The 19,604-nt window shown below is 37.0% G+C and overlaps 2 protein-coding genes across 2 annotated transcripts; one reads left to right on the plus strand and one right to left on the minus strand.

Moving 5' to 3' along the window:
* Window positions 1–736: 736 nt before the first annotated feature.
* Window positions 737–9,426, plus strand: LOC147334598 (butyrophilin subfamily 3 member A2-like). The gene is made up of 6 exons (XM_086273364.1): window positions 737–789; window positions 6,751–6,899; window positions 7,143–7,484; window positions 7,763–8,050; window positions 8,133–8,252; window positions 8,356–9,426. The coding sequence occupies exons 2-6, from the start codon at window positions 6,791–6,793 to the stop codon at window positions 8,880–8,882; spliced, it is 1,386 nt and encodes a 461-aa protein (XP_086129490.1). The 5' UTR covers window positions 737–789; window positions 6,751–6,790; the 3' UTR covers window positions 8,883–9,426.
* A 1,530-nt stretch (window positions 9,427–10,956) lies between these two features.
* Window positions 10,957–17,638, minus strand: LOC147334599 (uncharacterized). Its single transcript, XM_086273450.1, has 9 exons — window positions 17,607–17,638; window positions 16,804–16,863; window positions 15,793–16,059; window positions 15,175–15,426; window positions 13,544–13,702; window positions 13,367–13,420; window positions 12,209–12,283; window positions 11,937–12,002; window positions 10,957–11,493 (listed from the first exon to the last, which is right to left on the minus strand). The coding sequence occupies exons 1-9, from the start codon at window positions 17,635–17,637 to the stop codon at window positions 11,402–11,404; spliced, it is 1,056 nt and encodes a 351-aa protein (XP_086129576.1). The 5' UTR covers window position 17,638; the 3' UTR covers window positions 10,957–11,401.
* Window positions 17,639–19,604: the final 1,966 nt, after the last annotated feature.

Below are 19,604 nucleotides of genomic sequence, written 5' to 3' on the forward strand. Positions count from 1 at the left end.
AATTATATTGTCTTTAACGTTCCAGCGAATAGGTTCAAGCTACAAACCTATCAATAGCACCCACCCAGCTGTATAGAAACTCCGTCATGCTAGCTAGTACCCAGTACGAAGAAGTCAGTGTAAGGAAAATAAACTCCACCTAAACTTGGTTTATATCTGACCCAGATAGACTGCAGGTTATAACTTCTTAACTGAAGTTCAGTCCACCTAACACTCAGGCCGGCAGTCTCTCTTCCTCCTGCATCCCCTTTCCCTCATCCACCTGCTGGCCTCCACCACTTGTTAATGTTACTGAATCTGTGGAAGCGCCGCGATAGCCACCACACGAAGTAACAAATAACGACCCTAAATCCCAGTAACGATTAACGCATTCCTGATTTTGCCATAATAACTAGTTACCGTGCTTGTTACCACAATAATAACGTAGTTACTGTAACGTGTTACTTAATAACGCGTTAGTCCCAACACTGGTTGTGTTTACAGACAGAATGAAATGCAAATACTACCAACAACATGAGCTCCTTGTTGAAGGTAATAACAAACTGCTGAAACTATTTTGTGCTTTGGTTTACACGTGATTTACACAAGTGAACCTGTCCCTGTGTTCATAGTGCTCACTGTTCACCTGATGAATAGACCAAGGAATTCTAGAAGGTGATCAGACTGGATTGTCTGGTTTTCAGTGACTCATTAATTCTTGTCTCAGTTCCTGCTCGTCTCCAGTAAGTCACTTCACTTTGACAGCGACAGTTTGGATCACTGTGTCGGAATCTGGGGTCTTTATCTGTGGTAAGTCTATTTTTTTATTTGTTCGTTTTGTTTTTCATTTGTTTTGAGTAAGAGAACAAACAATCAAGAACACAAAACACTAACAATTAATTTCAAAATTAAAGGTCATAGTCTAAGCTGATCTGTGTTCCTGGTGAGTGTTTGATGGGTCACCTCCAGCCTTGGCTGAGCCTTTGTGCTTTTCTTTAATGTATTTGCCAAATAGAGATAAAACACAGAGCTGACTGCAGCAGCTCAAGAGCTGGAGAAGGAAAAAACGAGATTGAAGAATGTCTACAGAAAACTGAAGGACTTTCAAAGCTATCGAAGGGATTCGAATAATAACAGCTGAGGATAAACAAGTGAAGACAATAAAGAAACCGAAACACAGGCACTCAGAGAGTACAGTGCAGGTAGATTCCAGGAAATCTAAGATAAGGAGAATTTTCTGTTCAGCCAGAAAGACATGCCAATATCCTCCCAGCAACCAGTCTATTCATTTATGCCCTCCATAATGGGCATTTCTTGATCTATACCTTTTAAATTATTTAAGCTACCCTACTAAGTCCTGATGTACGAAATAGAGAACATCCTGGGCTTTCCATTGATATTGTCACGGTCTGGCTGGCAGACCGTGGGGAGATGGGGAAATAGGACCCAAACGCCGGACTCTTCAGTGCAACAGTGTTTATTTACAAGGTGGTGAAGTAAACAACAATAAATCCCCAGTTTCCCAGACTCCCGTGTAGTGTCTTCTTCCCAAAAGTCCCCGTGTAGTGCTCTCTGCCCCAGTGTCCCTGCACTCCCTGCTCCTTCTCGTCCCACACTCCTCCTGAGGGGAAAACAATAGAGGCAGCCGTTACAACTTATCCCAGCAGGCATACACTCACACTTGACTTGACTTGCTAGAAGACTGACGTGTAGTCAAACGCAATAATCCAGCGTCGGTGGAAGCTCCATCGCTCATCTAAATAGCTCCTCTGACGAGCCCAGATGAGGAGCAGGTGTGCGGCCAGGACTTCGGGTGTGGCCAGCCCTCAAGTTAGGCCACGCCCCCAGGGCTGAAGGTGCCTGTAACTTGGCCACAGCAGAAAGGCAATACACACACACACACATACCTGCCTACATACAGATGTGCCAAGGGGCAGTGCAGACAACACACCAAATAATAATAATAATAATAATAATAACAACAACAACAACAACAACAGTCATAGTCCCCACTGTCCACGGACCCCAAGTCCCCGGAGCCGGGTCCGTGACAGATATCCTGTGTTTGGGTGGTTTCTTTTAGCTGCAACGAGGCAGGAAGTCACATGAAGTTAAATGGGGATATTAATTTTCTTTTAGTTCTCAATATGATATGTCTAAAACTGTGATCAAAAAAATAAATAAATAACCAGGGTGTTGAGGTTAAACAGACTCGAATTCAATACAGTGTAAAGTAGTAGCAGATCCTAAATAAATATTTATTTACAGAGCTTGCCTATAAAAGCTAAAAAATGATCTTCTGTGTTATTTATAAATACCTCTATTGCGAATAACGGTCTTAAATCTAACCATTGTCATTGCACTGAGCCTGTGACCCAGTGTTCATGCATTTTCAGGTTTAAATTATCCTCTGGGATTTAGTCCCTAAAAGGTTAATTCTGTTTATCTGGATGTAGCGTTTACAGTGGGAGAAATGTTTCCTCAATCTTCCACTTTCATGAGTGACTTTCATGAGATCAGAAGCTAATTTTTCCCATAGAGATTGTAACAACTGTTCTGCGACCAGACCTTGTCCTTTGGTCTAACTCCTGAAAACTTGCTTACGTCACTGAGCTGATGGTACCATGGGAGGATGCAATTAGGAAGCATTTGAGTGTAAGAAACTGCAGTATGCATACTTGGTAGCTGAATGCAGAGGACAGAGGTTGGAAGATCAAGGTCTGCTCAATGGAAGTGGGGTGCAGGGGCTTTGTTGCCAGTACAACAGCAAAACTACTTAGAGAGACTGGAATCAGAGGACAGGCACAAAGGCAGGCTATAAGAGAATTAAATAACACTGCTGAGAGGACCAGTCACTGGCTATGACTAAAGAGGGCTGACATCACTCGGGCAGCTAAGGTAGTCAGCTAACCGTGAGACACATGCCGAGGATTAATTGACCCATGGTGCCTGCCTCAGTAGAGGGCGTCAAAAGGGTAGAATATCTAACACTAGAAAATTTACTGGTTGACTGATACAACTCTCTCAGGGATTCCTGGGGGCTGTGCAGTTAACCTGATGGTAGTGAAACCTAGGGATGGGGATTGTTTAGGTTTTATCCGATACCGGTGCCAAACTGGTACTTTTGAAATGGTGCCGGTGCTTAAACAGTGCTCGAACCGGTGCTTAAAGAATGGAGAACACACACTTTGTCCAAAAACCTCTCATGTTCAGCTGTTTTATTGTAAAAAGATAACAATGTTAGCCTTTTCTGCAGCTATAAGGCATATATGGTATCACTCTTGGCTGGAAGCAGTGCTTAAACAATGGAAAAAACACAAACTTTGTCCAAAAATCTCTCATGTTTATTAACTGTTTTCCACTTTTCTTTGGTCATTTTGGGTGAAGGTAGTGTCTGCCATCAAACAAGAAGACAGCCGCATGTAACTATGTGTTACATGCGGTGTTTGCTAGTTCACCTTATGTGCATTAATTTAATAACATAAAAAAAATATATGTTACTCTTCTCCCCTCCCCCTCTTTTTCCCTTTTCTGGGAGGCAGTGGGGAAGTAGAGCGTACAGTTCGATCCGGCGAGGAGGTGTGGGATACCAGATCAGGTGCCCCCCTTCTGGCACAGAAATAACAGTTTAACATGAATCAGTGACACTGATCAACCCTGGCAATGCCTCCTTGGATGATGATGTTTACTGTAAATGGCAAAACACCCAATGAATGCATTGGGTAAAAGGATTGTAAGGATTGTAACATCTCCTTTTACTGAATCAAGCAACTTCTTCAGTCTCCTCCTCCTTTATTTGTGATTTAGTATTGTTCATGGTTCAGTTTCCTTGTTTTTCCATGTCTCTCGTACATGTCTCCCAGTTACTGTTAATCTTGCATGTCTTGAGTCTCTGTCTGTTTCCTGTTTTATTTTGACAGTTCCAAGTCCTGTGTTCAGTGTTTCCAGTTTGCTTCCTCCTTGTCTCAATCCTTGTCAGATTTGTTCCAGCTGTGTTTTCGTCCTGTGTCTCATTCCATTGTTATTATTTGTGTATTTAGACTCTGTTATTTCCTCTGCACATTGTTGCGTTGTCCCATGTTGCTGTGTTGTTTCTCTGTGTTCCTTGAAGCTGTGAATTTCCTCCTGGTTTGTCTAGTTCTAGTTAACCAATTTCCCTGTTTTCTAGTTTTAGTTCCTTGTTTCTAGTTTGCAGTTTTGGTTTCGTGTCTCCTATTTACCGTATTTTAAGACCATAAAGAGCACCGGATTATTAAGCACGCTGCCGATGAACGGGTCTGATTTCATACATAAGGCACACCAGATTATAAGGCACATTAACCCTTTAAAACCGGTCAGAGCGGGCACGCTCTGTTTTGCGTAACTATTTTTAAATCCCTGTAGCACTGCAACCACGTAAGCTGGCGCAAATTTTTTTTTGCATATGAAACCGGAGGAGTTGTACTTACATCTTATGCCATCAGCTTGTCCTCGGTCACAGTTTTCTTCCACATATAGCTTTGCAAAAACTGCATAAAAAGTGCTTGCAGGAACAAAAGCATAATATTCCAGAAACACGCTTTGCCGATCCAATCAGCTGTTCATAACACTTCCTAGGTCCATCAGCGGGAACTTTTGCATGTCCGCCATGACCTACCAAAAACCGGAAGTGACGTCATTTTCGTGGAAATGTAGTTTTTTACCATCATGGCCTCATGAGCTTATGCTTGTGTTTTTAAAAGTTATCTTTGACTTTATGACTTTCTGTGTCGTTTCTGGGATGCTTAGGACTCACATTGCACTGCTGGAAATAGTTTATTTTGATGCATATGCTGCTTTTTTGCAAATTTGCATCATAATATCTATTTTAGTTTTTCCTGCAGTATATAAAAATTGGTGTATTTCAAAAATAAAACTATGAAGACACTCAAAATAAATTTCCTGTGGTGGGAAACTATTTTGTGCAACTTTTTTGTATTTACAGTTTTGAGGGATAAGCCTCTTAAATTTCTCTAACTAGAAATATATGTTAAAAAAACAAAAACGATTTTCAATCTTTTTGTAGTTTATTGCACTTTTTTGCAATTTATGTAGTTACTATAAACTTAATGCTTACATATTTTTAAAACTTAGGCTGTAATGGTTGTATTGATGTATAGAAACTTGAAATGCTCCCAAAAATGGCTCCACAGCATGTAAAAATATAATATAAGCTCTGGCGGACTTGGTTCTACGGTAGGTCTTAAAGGGTTAAGCAAAACAAATAAGTCAGATAAGTCAAAAAAGTTAGCGTTCATCCCCCAGCTTCACTGTGTTTATGTTATGCTAACATAGCTGTCACTAGCGATCACGGAGCACATCATTATATACCAGGTAGTCCAACTTCAATAACCCTACAAACGTCACTGATGTTTAGTTTTCTGTCTTCATTTATGTCGAATTTATGTTGAAGTGATAGCAGAGCTGTACGTTTGAATTTTTAAGAAATCTCTTAGTCAGAACATGGTATATCATGTTTAGATGGAAACTAGTGAGCTAACTTCCTGCTAGCTTCCAGCTAAAGTAAATTTAATAAATTCCGTTTTCATGGATGCCTAGATGTTAAACGTAATTGTTACACCCAGTAAAGCAGCAGCGCTGATCATTTTATTAGAGAGGAAATAGTTTAGACAGTTTTCAACTCGTTTGACTTTGGGACCTGGAGAAGACGGAGTTTGGACCCAGATTACTCCGAAAGGCTCCTGCCTACGGTAGCCGTAATGCTCCGACAATCCATCAAGTGGTGCGGCTTCCAAAGTCGTACTAAAACATTTTCTGACAGATCTTTGAGCGCCGTGTACCGCATAAGTTTGGTTCAAGGTCATTAAGCATAATCAGAATACATATAAGGTGCACTGGATTATCAGGCGCACTGTCGATTTTTGTGAAAATTCAAGGATTTTAAGTGTGTCTTAGGGTGCAGAAAATAATAAAGTGTTGTAGTTTTTACAATGAAATTAAGCTCCTTCTTCATGTAGTTCTTATGAGTATTGAGTCCTGTTTTTGGGTCCTCATCCTGCCTTGTACAGCAGATTTACATGACAACCTCAATGTTACAACATCTGCCATAAAATCCTCAAAAACACAGACACATATATGGAAACAAACATAGGTTTTGTCAGTTTTTCCATAGATAAGTAATGATTCAAATGTTTAAACTGGCATTTAAAGCGTTCAAACCTTGAAAATTATTTAATGTTTGATCATTTTGAAAAGCGCTCAAGTTGGTTATTTTTGGGGAAAAGGACAGAAAAAATATTGCTGTATTAGGATTTTATGGCAGATATTGTCAGTGTACATTTTTGTCTACAAAGGTGTTGCAACGGTGCAAAATTTAAGACAGATATTTTGTGTCCTTTTATTTGTCTAACAAAAATGTGATAATATAAACTGTAACTGCCCACCAGAGACTAAAGACTCTCTGGCCTTAAGTACAAATTGCCTGGGTGCCTCCTCTCTGTGGAGAAATAGCTCTACACAGAGGTGGTGCATAAGGCTGGAAAGAGGGTAGGACGCCCACAAAGGCAAAAGAGCCAGTAAACTCTAAATGCTCTGATATGCCATATCAAACAAGCCTCATTAAACAAGGGACAGATTGTCCTTTATCAATGATTAACAGTTAAGGTTCTTCTGTAGTTGCCCCAGTTGCCTCAAGATGCTTTATATGTCTACAATTGTGATGTGAAAAGCTAAATCATAATTGTTTATAGTGGTTATTTGTATGAATAATGTTCAATTTTCTGTGCCTTCTAGGATTTTTTTCCCATATTTTTCACTTCAGTCTACATCTACAATGTTTTGCCTGAAGGATGGACGATGCTGTAAAATGCCACTTGGGGCCATCTGTGTCTTCCTTTTTCATCACTTTATTTTTTTCTTTCACTTAGCACAGTTTTGTGGAGGTAATTAAGTCTTATCCTTATGGAGTTACACAAATTATGCAACACATCTAAGTCTATTAATTACTCAAATATTTCTGTTATTGATTAAATGTCAGCCATTTCATTTATGCCACAGGCTAAAACAGCAAATGTACAACACCTGTGCTTCTGAACCTCGGTTTAAAATAATCTAATCAGAAACTAATAAAACAATGTTTGGTAACTTTCTTTCAAAAATGACACGTATTTGTAATTTTCCTTTAGGTGTGTCTCAGGTGGTTGGTCCATCTGAGCCAGTTGTGGCAATAGTTGGTGATGACACTGTGTTACCATGTCATCTGGATCCTGCTGTGAATGCTGCTGATATGACAGTAGAGTGGACACGATCTGACCTCACACCTAAATTTGTGCATGTTTGGCGTGACGGCGTGGAGCTCGTGAATAAAAAAAATGAAGCCTACATGGAAAGAACATCACTACCCATTAAAAACCTGAAGCTCGGAGACATTTCACTAAAACTCTCCAAAGTGAAACTGTCAGATAGGGGATCATACAAATGCTTCAGTCCTGCGCTTAGTGGACAAGCCAGTGTTGAGCTTGTTGTTGGTAAGTGGAGATATAGTCTTTGCACAGAAAGCTCAAAATGAGATCTAATGTTGAAAATCATCAGTCAATATTTAGTTTAGAAAAAAAAAACATTGTTAGTAGTAAAAAATCACAAGGGTAAAAAATACAGAATAGTAGAATAGTGTTTTTCATGTCACTGTTAAATGGTTTAAATACAGTTGGTGTACAAGTATTCAGTGCATTTGCAATAAATTTAATGGCCCTTTAGTGTTGTTACTAGTTATGGTGACCAATGTGTTTTCCCTTTTCAAAATTAGGTGTAGTTTCATCACTTACCATCACTGTAATGAGGAACAGTGAGGACAGCAGTAAAGTTGTGTTACAGTGTGAGTCTGCAGGCTGGTATCCAGAGCCTGGGCTGCTGTGGTTGGACGGTGAGGGAAACCTCCTCTCTGCTGGACCTACAGAGACCCTCAGAGGTCCCGATGACCTCTATACTGTCAGCAGCAGAGTGACCGTGGAGAAGAGACACAGCAACAACATCACCTGCAGAGTCCAACAGAGGAACACCAACCAGAGCAGAGAGACACACATACATGTTCCAGGTAAAAAAATCAAACACACAAAGTATTTAGTTATAGTTTTATGTATTTTTTGTGTAAAATATCCTGTGTGTTCTCATTCCAGGTGATTTATTTAACCCCTCATGTAGTTCTGCGGCTCACATCACCATTGCTGTTGTTGTGACAGTCTTGCTAATTCTTGCAGTTGTCTTAGTTGTGTGGAAATATCGTTCTAAACGCCGAGGTACAGTATCTTGTTGTAAAAAGTGACAAAAAAAATATTTTCTTAAAAAAATTATAGGATAATAGATTTCTGTGAATTTAAATGACTTTCTTTTGTACAACAGGAAGAAACTTCACAAGAACGTCCTCTGATCACAGATCACTTCAGCTCGACACTGAGGAGAAAGGAGAAACAAAGCATCTCACCGAAGACTGTATTGACACTGGTGACATAAATACAAAACAAGAAAATCTTGAGGCTCAAAAAGAAAAACAAGCAGTAGACAAATTTCATTTGTTAACGGCGGTTAACTTATTAATGAATCATAAATTTAATTTAGAAAAAGATATTGATGAACTTACTTCCGAAGTGCGGGAGCTAGAGAAACAGCAAGATAAAAATCAACTGGTGACAAATATGCAACCAACAGAACAAAATAATATACAGTCTGCAAAAATAAATCAAGATGAGGAAACAAAAATTATTTTTTGTTCAATGAAGCAAGCTCTTGATAGAAAAATACACGAAAACGAATCAGTAGTGTATGCGGTTCAGGTAATGACAGAGAAGAAGGAAGAATTAGACAAGACTTTAGAAACAATTCTTGAACAGTTGGAGAAAATAAAGAACAGAAATGAAGTTCAAATGTAACTCCAATCAGACAGACCAGAGGCATAAAAGTAAAGCCTAAAACAGTCACATTATTCATTTAATGAAGAGTCTCTAACATTGACATAACCACAGCAGCTGAAGTAAAGAGAAGATGACTTTTATTTCTTCCACAGAAGAGACCCTCTCATCACCACATAAACTCAGTAGAAGGCATTGGTTGAGTTGCCCCACTCACACAATGTTTAATTATACCTCAGTGACCTCTAGTGGCCATAAGATTTATGACAACAGTATATGAGTAGATACCGATGCAAGATAGAGTTGCCTGTGTCAAGGAAATGGCATTTTTGTGTGGCATTTTTCTTTTCTTACTGGTAATGACAACCCAACACTGGTGATGACCTTAATATAAACTGAATATTAGTGCATTTTGGTGCCATGTACCAGTTCATACATTCACATTCTACATCACAGTTTCCAAATCTATTTGTTATCTGATTGCTTTCTGTCTTTAATTTTGTCTTTCTAAAGCTAAAGTTTTGCTTTGGATATACTGCAAGTGTGTAGTTCTATTTTGTTTAAGAAAAAATTTTTTTTTCACAAAGGTTGTGTCAAAATGTCAAATAAGACATTAAAACGTATAAAATATGTTAGTACCGTGACAGCAAAATTCACATTATCAGCAGAATGTACTACTTAATATACCATCACTATTAAATGCACCAGATATTTAAAGATAGTTATGATCTGTCACATGATGTCATGTTTTTAAGCCTGGTGTGTGTGTGTGGTTACAAGTGAAACTATCATTACCAGTCAGTGTATTAATAGCTCTTCATATCAGCAGCATCTTCTAGTTGACAGTAAAAGATGAACTGTTATGCTGAATGGATATCTCTTAATAAACAAACTCTGATGAAAAGAGTAATAACCACATGAGAAAATTTCCAGTTCAGCTTATTTCCAGGTAATAGCTACTTCAATACATGGTGGCTATATAAAATACTGTAAATGTACACAGTGATGTCTTTAAAAAGTTACTGTGTTCAACAGTTTCGTAATACATTTACTGCAAGCTGAAAGTTGTACAAAGTAGGCACAAGTACCCAGCTGATACTTTACAAGTCATCTTGGAGGATGTCTTTACTGTACAGTTCTTAAACATTGCAAGGTGACAGATGTGGTAGAAAGAAAAAACACATCAAGTCTCTCCATTAACCTGATGTTTCAGTGCTTAGATCTTCATTGGACGAGACAGATGAGGTGACTTGGATATCTAACGATCTTAATTTCATTTTTCCCCTAAAATGCAACAGTTGTCAAAAAAGGTTATTTCACAGATAAAACAGTACTTCTCCGTCCATCAGCCTAAGTTCTTCTTTCGACTATTCCCTTTGAGATTTGCCACAGTGGATTACTGATCTCCATCTCATCCTGTGCCTAGATTCCTCTTCCATCACACCAGCACAGAAAATACATAGAAACACAGAAAAATGTGTTTTTATGAATGTGTTTGTTAAAAGGGGGAATGAAACATGGTGTATAGAGTCCATTTACTTTTCACCATCTTCAAATCATAAAACATGTCTCACTACTAGCTTGGAGTACTAAATGTTGGCCTTTAACAATGATTATCCACCTGTACTGCTAAAAAATATTTGTGTCCTTTACGTTATTTTGTGACTAAACAAAGGAGGATTGTGATGTTGATGTTATCACATTCATTTTGCATGCAAAAGTTTCCTGATTTGAAACCAGGAGGAGAAAAAATCCAACTTGGAATACTTCTAGTGCTGGTCACAATGCTGAAGAAATAGCTGTTGTGTGTTGTGTGAGGAAAGAATTCTGAGATTAAATACCTTACTATGTCAATTCACTATAGCAACAATAAATAATTATATTAACCACAAATGAGTTGTTAGGCCAGTGTTTTTAATAAGAGTCCACACCAAACATATTACAAAAAATTAGAAATGAAGCCATTATATATATATATATGAAAACAACTCACAAAACAAGCTAACAACATAATCATCTTAGATAAATTTCTTATAACAAAATGCAGACTTTTTTGCATTAAATTTATTCTCCCACCTTGTGTTGACAGCACCATCTTTACCATAAATGGATATTCTGTTGATAGCTGACACAACACCAACATTTGACACACTGTGTTGCCACAGAAGCCACAGTGAGTATATTGAAAAATTGCAACAGTGTATTCATATCTATAATGAGGCATGAGGCAAAGCAAATAGACCTGGGCTTCACTATTTGTTAAAAAAAACTGCTACCCTTTAAAATAGACATGATGATGTGAAGTGGCAGACGTTTTACTCTCAGATGAAGAATGGAGATAATTAACAAAACAAACCATGAGGGTGAGATGTTTGCAAGTTTCTATAAACAGCCATCTTTTCACCAATTAGACATTTACTGTTTATACAAAAGGAATGAAATATTCTAATAACCACAAAAATGTTTCATTGTATTTTATATAAATGCCAATTTTTCCAAAGGAATAAAAGGCACACTGAAGACTAGCATTCCCTTTACTTTTAGTTTTGTATTGCACAGTAAAAGTTATCCGGATCCATGCCAGTAATTCGTTGACTGGCATCTCTCTGCAACCAGCTCGCTGCCGCCAGCTCTGTTTGGAGACACAATCAATTTCAAAACAGTTGTTTATTTATTTTGAAATAACAACATAGCTATCAGAAATATTGGAAACTATATTTGAACCAACTAATAATTTCAAATTTTTTGCCAACTATGACAAATTAAGGCTCCAAATTTAAAACAGTGTTATCTAACTGTTTTAAATCTGATAAACCGAGGGGACTCATCAACATATTTTTCTGTCAGTTTCTTGTGTGGGTTTTTTTTTTCTGAGATCCACAAAACAAAGCTCAAAATATCAACAACATGAAACACACACGGTGTGTTTAAAAGAAATATAAATCAAAAAGAAAAAATATATAACATCACTGTCACTGAAATCCCCCAAAAGCACCAAAACTAACATACATTTTAGTTGTTCTCAAAACATAGGGGTGAGCATGAAGGATGTTAAATCTTTTCAGTGTCAGTTACCTTTCACATTGCTGGGTTTTCTGACCATAGCATACGTCTCCTGGACTGATTCAAGTGCATGGTCCTCTGCAGGCATATAACAACAAAACATCATAAGAATGATTTTTCTTTTCATTACATTTAAATGTAAATTGTCCTCACTTATTTCCGGCTGTGAAAATGTGATGTGTGGACTTCTGGAAGATGTTACTTTTTATATGATAGCATATTTCTCTTCCACTAGGCCTTTTAAGCAATTACGGGTATTATAACTTCAGTGTTAGGGAAATTACCTTTGGGCATTCTTGGTTTTGTGATGAGGGAATATGTCTCATTGTTTTGTTCAGCTTTGCTTACCACTGCGGGCACTGAAATATAGAGATAAGCCAAACCTTAAACAAAGTATAAAGATATGGGCAGACAATTTAGTTACATTTTTTTAAATCTCTCATTCTAGACACTTTCTCTATATGATAACCATCTCAAAGTAAAGATAGTAAAATGAAAGAGAAATGACAAAACAAGAGTGATGGTTAAAATGTTGTGTTGTTGTTTTTGGTCAACAAGTTACTACTAAATTAAATTATATTACTTACATCTTAGGACCCTGATTGTTCTTATTTATATTAGTTATTACAATGTCATTGTCTTTCCTAGCAACCACATACCAGTAGTGTGACACATATTTATAGGATATATGCTTCTACCACATGAAAACACAACACAATTTGTTTCATAACAGTAACATGCAATTTATATACAAAAAATGATAACAGCATGTTGCCTAATAAAAATAATTGACCAATCTTGCTTGTGCAATAAGGCTATACTGGGAAATGGTAAAGCCTTTTTTTGCAGAGGGGAAGGTAGATCTAGCTCTCGTGCTCCCCGTGTCTCATGAAAATGTGACAAAATGTTAAGAGTAGATATAGAGACACATTTTATGTCAAGGAAAATAAGTTGTCTGGAGAAACACACCAGTCGAAATACTTCAAACTTTTATACTTTCTATTTCAGTCAACTGAATACATTTTTAGTCTCCTAAAGTCTTATGATATTTAGTCGACTAAAACTATGAATTTAGTTGACTAAATTATGACTAAAACAAGATGATGTTTTATTCAACAATTTTAATCAAAAGTCTGCTATAATATTAATCATATTCAGTCAACTAAGACAAGATTAAAATTCAAAAGATTTAGATGCCTAAATTTTGTTTTATCCACAAAAAAAATAAAATTAAACTAAATTAAAAGCTAAATGAAACATTTGATATCACAATTAACACTAAAAAAACTGCTGAGGGACTAAAATCACAGACCAAACAATACAATGGCAGGTGCATGTCCTAGGGTATACGGTTTACTAAAGGACTGTGTTTCTAATTTCCATGATCCTGTAGATTTGAAGTTCATGTTTTTTATTCCTAAACAAATGTTGGCCTTCCAGACCTGTTTGTGCAGAAGAGGGAGACCGGAAGGAGGCAGTAGAATTTTGAGCACCTGCTTATAAAAAAGACAAAATAAACAAGAAAAAAAGTTAATTAATTATGGCCACCAGGAATCACTAAGCATGCTTATTGTTATAAAATAAAAAGACATGTTTTGATGAGCATACTGTCAACATACCTGGTGTCAAAGAAGTTTCTTCTGTGTGATTTCTGATGGTTTGTTGATGTTTATTACGTTGAAACACTCTTACCAATATTAGCAGAATGACCACCAATAAAACACCCAAACCAATGCAGAGCCCCATGTAGATCTCTAAGTAAGGCACTGTAAGATGACCTGCAAGAAAGATAATTGCAATGTGCATTATAAAGGATTAAAATGTTTTAAATTACTATATATATATATATATATATATTCATGTAAAAACTTAAATAAATCCAATTCAAGACAATTATGTATACCCAATATGATTTAGTCCCATTTCAGAAGGTGGCATACTGATCCAATCATTAGCCAATAGAAAAAATGTGCTAGGAAACATGGGACAACAAAAGGCAGCTGGAGCTGACTGTGTGTTGCGTGAATGATAGACAACAAATAACTTCGACAAACAAAAAGTGAGCCTCTTATAGAGGGTGACAACATGAGTACACAAACCAAGGTAAAAAAAGAACTGGGACAAAACTAAACTAAGGCTTAAATCGGAAGAAACAGTGACTACGAAAACAGTGACATGAACACGGTTCTGCACAGGCATATGTGAGAAACTATGAAGAGTTTGTATGGACAAGAAACATGAACATGAACATAACCTGAACAGAATCGTGAAAGCCTTAACCTCGCTGTGATTTGGAGTAAAGAAAAACAGATGACCTCACAAAGACTGAATGACAACGCACAGACTAAATGCACATGGGAGGTAATCAGGGGAAGTAGAAACACATAGTGAAACAGTTGGCACAAATGAACATAACAACATCGTAGGAGAAGAGTAAAACTAAACACTGAACAAAGAAACACAAGACTTACAAAATAAAACAGGAAACATGTAGAGACGTAGACATGATAACATGATAACACAAACTTGACAACATGAACACGCAGACAAGAAACCTATGACAGACTAACACAAAAGACAGGAAAAGACACAAACACAGAGACATGGGTGAAAACACAACTAGACTAAGCGTCAACTAAACCCTTACTAAGAATAACACCACAAGAACTTCAGATATTTCAATATAACCTAAAAGTTTGTTGTTAAAAAAAAAAAAAGAGATGTCAACAACGACCACATTTTGACTATACATACCTGTGTACAGCAATCCTATGGACGTCAACACCAGACTATCATTAGATATCGAAATAAAGATGTTGCCTTATGTTACAAAACAACCAACTTCAGGACTGAACCTCCAAAAATGACATGTAAAGGCATTATTCTGATGTCTCTTTGAACCGTGGCTATGTTCATCATGGACCATATATTATTTCTCATTTACACACTTTATCATGAAGCTTTAAAATATAGTTTGGGTACTATGGCGCGGTTGCAGGTGAGACTGACACACCTTAGCTGCATCAGCTCGTCATGCCTCCCCTGCATATAAGGGTGAACTGGGTCCTGACTGTGTTGTTGTTGTGTACATGTGGCTGGCAGCTAAAAAGCTGCGGCTGTGAGTGTATGACGCAAGAAACTGAGTGAATAAAGATGCTGAAAAGCATTCAAGTGTGGTCAGGTCCATCTTTGCTGCCACAGATAAAAAGTTTGTCTCCATTTTTGGGGGGAAAATATTGATGCATCTTACTTCCAACAGTTAGCCAGCTCTCTGGTGATTCTCCAGCATCAGCAATGCTACATTTGTAAAGTCCTTCATCAGATTTGGATACAGTGGGAATCATTATGTTTCCTGATGAGCTGCTCCCAGTGGAGACGCCATTTTTATAGAATTTTGCAGTGTAGTTGGAGTTTGCATCCTTTTTTCTACAATGCAAGGTCACATTTTCTCCCTGTATCACAGGTTGGACAGGAAACTCCAGGATCACATGACTTTCTAAATTTAAATAGCAGAATGTGTAACAGTTATTGTTTCAAAAAGTGATATTTGTTAAAATTATACATATATGGAAATCATTAATTATATTAATTCATTACTAACTATAATAGCTCACATCATTTTTAAATAGAAATCTCTTTCAAAACATATGATACTTCTGATTATTACAATGCACATGCAGTAAATATATATGTATTTGTGTTATTTTATTATGATTGTGATGCATTTTATGAAGAAAAATTATCCCTTAGTGTTATGAAAATATATATCAAATATGACATTGTGCATTACTGTAAGTGATATACTTAACAGAAAAAATGGTGAATGGACTAAATATGTTAACACATAATTGCTTTTCTATGTACATACCAGTTACAGTGATGTTCACAGAGTTGCTTTTTTGTATTCCTCCATGTTCACACCAGTATTCTCCACTGTCAGCTGATGGATATGCATTAATAATTTTGCAAGGTCCAATCGATGTTTCCCATTTTGAAGCACATGTTCTAACATCTCCATTTATCTTTTTAATCACTCTCCATCCAGTCAGCCCATTTAGCCCTTCACAGCTGATATTGACAGGCTCTGATTGAAAGAACTGCTGTCTGTTTGGAAGAACTTGAGGAAAACCTGAATCTGAGACAGAAAATCAAATAAAGACTCTGCCGTCAATGTCTGAATATATAGAATAAAACTTGGATATATAGAATAAATGAACCTCATGTTGATAGTTAAGGTTTTCTGAATTATCTGCCTTTACAAAATGGCAACAGCAGAAATATTTCAGTAGTCTGAAGAGTTTGACAACTGTTTTGTGACAGCTGTTCAAACGAAGAGAAGATTTTGCACAATACTTGAGAGAAATTATCAATCAAAGATGGAGATGTCAACTGAGATAACATGTCAAGCAGAAGCTGAAGCACATGATAACACATAATACCATATCACTGAAACCGTTATACCATTTTACATCCAAGATAAGTCATAAAAATGCAAACAAATTTAATGTCACTTTTCATTAAATATATTCAGAAGATCATTCTATATATATACAAATTTCATTCCATATATTCAAATATCACACACACACACACACACACACACACACATATATATACATATATATATATATATATATATATATATATATATATATATGTATATGTAACACATATATACATATATATAAAGGGCTATTTCAGAACTGTTTTAGAGGTTTATGTTGTAGCTCTATTTTTAGCTGGAAACAACAACTGCATTAGTTTCAAAAACATTCAGATTGTTAAGAGATTATAAAATCTATTACACACACTACTACATCCACACACACACAGACACTTAAAAAAACACAAAAAACAACATGAATAATTAAAAACTTACTATGTGTTTGAGAATCACTGAATTCAGCTACTGTAACCAACAGCAAAAGAACATTCAGCACTGAAAAGGTTAAGAATGAGACTTTTAATATTTAATATTTTTGTCAGTGTTTTTGATAACACTTTTTAACACAACCAGCTAATAATGCGCAAGTACCCTGTATTTACTTGCATTTTGCAGGAATCTACTGGCAGAAGATCCAAGATGGAGAAATATAGTTGTTGGGTTTTTTTTTCCAGGATTTTACCATGAAATCACCCAGTATTAAAATTACCTAATTAAATTTTATGTTATTATTGAAATATTTCATATTTCATATTTCATGAAATTACAGGCTACTTGTGCCTTAGTCATGCATGCTACATTGTAATTGTTTAATTGTTTCGGGGGTCTTGCAGGTGACTCACATTTTAGAAAGTACACAGTACTTACAATCTACTTGTTTGATCGTTGACTTCAAAAACATGAGTTGTACTTACAGTGTCCTTTGTTCACTGCTTCTTGCAAAAACCTGACTTGTTGCTTGCAAACTGCATGTAAGTACGGTGTATTTGTGCCTTGTTGTCTGCAAAATCATGTTAGAATAGGGTACTTGCACCTTATTTATGGTTCATATTATAAAGCATGACCATGTTTTTTTGGTTTTTTTTTTTCATCATTAATAATAAGTCCTATGCATTTATTAGTGAGCTGTTACAAACAGCTGTTACAAACAGCTCACCATAAAAATACATGCAAATATATGGCTGTAATTTGCCCTTCAGTCTATCCATGTATTTTTTTAAGACAATGTCAGTACTCACAAATTCTGATGGTGGGAAATCTGACCTCCATGCTGTCTTGCTGCTGACTGCATGAGCATCAGACTGAATTGAGGATATATTATTTTGTACGAACTTCCTCTTCCTGTGCTTCTGTGGTGACTGAGGCCCAACAGGGTTCCATTTCAAAGACATGTGATTGCATGAAAATGTCCCTACAGCCTATTATTTGTTTTATGCCCTTTTATTTATTGAATTTTGTGTTTTCTCAATTTTAGATTTTGATCAGTCAGCCTACTTTTTGGCATCTGGTGAAAATTTAAAAAATAAAGTAATTGCTCAGTCATAGAAACCCACAGTGCACCGTGTTTTATTGTTTTTGTTTTTGCTGATGGCTGATGGTAATGCGATAGTTTAAGATTTCTGCAGTTACTGAGTCAGCAGAGTTTGGGTAATAGAGAGAACTTTAAAGCACTATGGCTCTAACCACTTGGCGACCCCTGCTTTGTAACTTTTTTTCTTCCACTTTGTGGCTGAGTTACTGTGATTCCTAAAAGCCATTTTGAAATAACACAACATATGATTGTGGAATTTTCCCAGGAGCGAAAGACAAACGGTCTTGTTCCTATTGCAGTACAACCCTTTAAATCAGTGACCAGGTTTGTAGAAGCATGAATAGGTGCTTGATTTAATGAGACTAAGAGCAAATCATTGCCTTGTGACCTAAAGATAAAGGTGGTTTTGGCCTTCTGGACTTCATGGACCTGAACTGTACATTTAAGGAGAAAATGTACAGCTAAAGCTATAAGCTAAAAGAATGCTTAAAATCTCCTGAATCATTATGGCATTTTAATCCACACAACATTTTTAGGAAAGATTCAGATTAAGTGGTGTGGCATAATATTTTTTCCATAAAGTTCATGTTGTCCCAGGTATTCCATTATATTTTTTTAAGCTCCATTACAATTCATGAATAAATTATTACAAAATGGCTTTTTTTCTCCTCATGGCTCATTTGTACTGTACATATCTATTCTATGCTATACATTAAAACAGAGATGCAGCTTGGTCAAGAGGGAAACAAAATTTTATCTGGATCCCACTAAGTATGCCAAATGCAAATATTATGAATTATGCATGTTGACTGTGCTGCTTATATGCATCCCTCCAATTTCGCACCAATTCTCCAATTATGTCTCTAAAATGTAGACTTAAAATGTGGACTTAAAATTAGATATCTAGAAAGCTACTCTTTCTGTAGTTGATAAAAAAAAAATACATGAATAAATAAATTAATTAATTAATTTAAGAGTTAATTAGATGGTTGGGCTCACATCGCTAACCTGGTCACAGAGGGAATACCGGTGAGTCCTGGCTAACACTGCTAACTCCGGAACGAGCGTGACACTACCTTGATTCCAGCTGCTGCGGGCGACCAGGACGAGAGAGAGCAGTAAGAGGAAAGGAGGGGGACTGGCAGTGTTGTGAACGACAGATGGTGTAACCCTGGGAACATCACTGTGAAAGAACAACTCTGCAGCAGAGACATTGAGCTGTTAGCCGTTAATATGTGTCCGTTCTACATCCCCAGGGTTTCTCACATGTTATCGTGATAACAGCGTATGTCCCTCCCTTGGCCAACGCGGATGCAGCCTGTGACGCTCTCCATACTGTGGTCAGCAGACTGCAAACACAAGCTCTTCTCCTAATATTAGGGGACTTTAATCAATCCTCAATGAACTCCACACTTCCCACCTTCACCTAGTATCTGACATGCCCAACCAGAGACAGTAAAACACTGGACTTACTTTACTCAGGCGCAGAAGAGGCATACAGTTTATTACCTGTATGCCTCTTCTGCGCCTGGGGAGCTGAAAAGGGTGCAGAGAGAGCTGAAGGGACTGATAAGGAAAGGCTAGGACAGCTACAGGCAGAAGATGGAGAACCAGCTTCAAGAAAACAACGTTGGTGGAGTCTGGAGAGGCCTTAGAACCATCTCGGGCCACAAAGGTCAGAACTCTGTGCCTGGGAGGGATGTGA

Source organism: Aulonocara sp. 'chitande type north' Nkhata Bay, linkage group LG3 (assembly GCF_057382095.1).
Source record: "Aulonocara sp. 'chitande type north' Nkhata Bay isolate Kocher_YH1m ecotype deep benthic linkage group LG3, A_spYH_male_GT1.1, whole genome shotgun sequence".
NCBI lineage: Eukaryota > Metazoa > Chordata > Actinopteri > Cichliformes > Cichlidae > Aulonocara > Aulonocara sp. 'chitande type north' Nkhata Bay.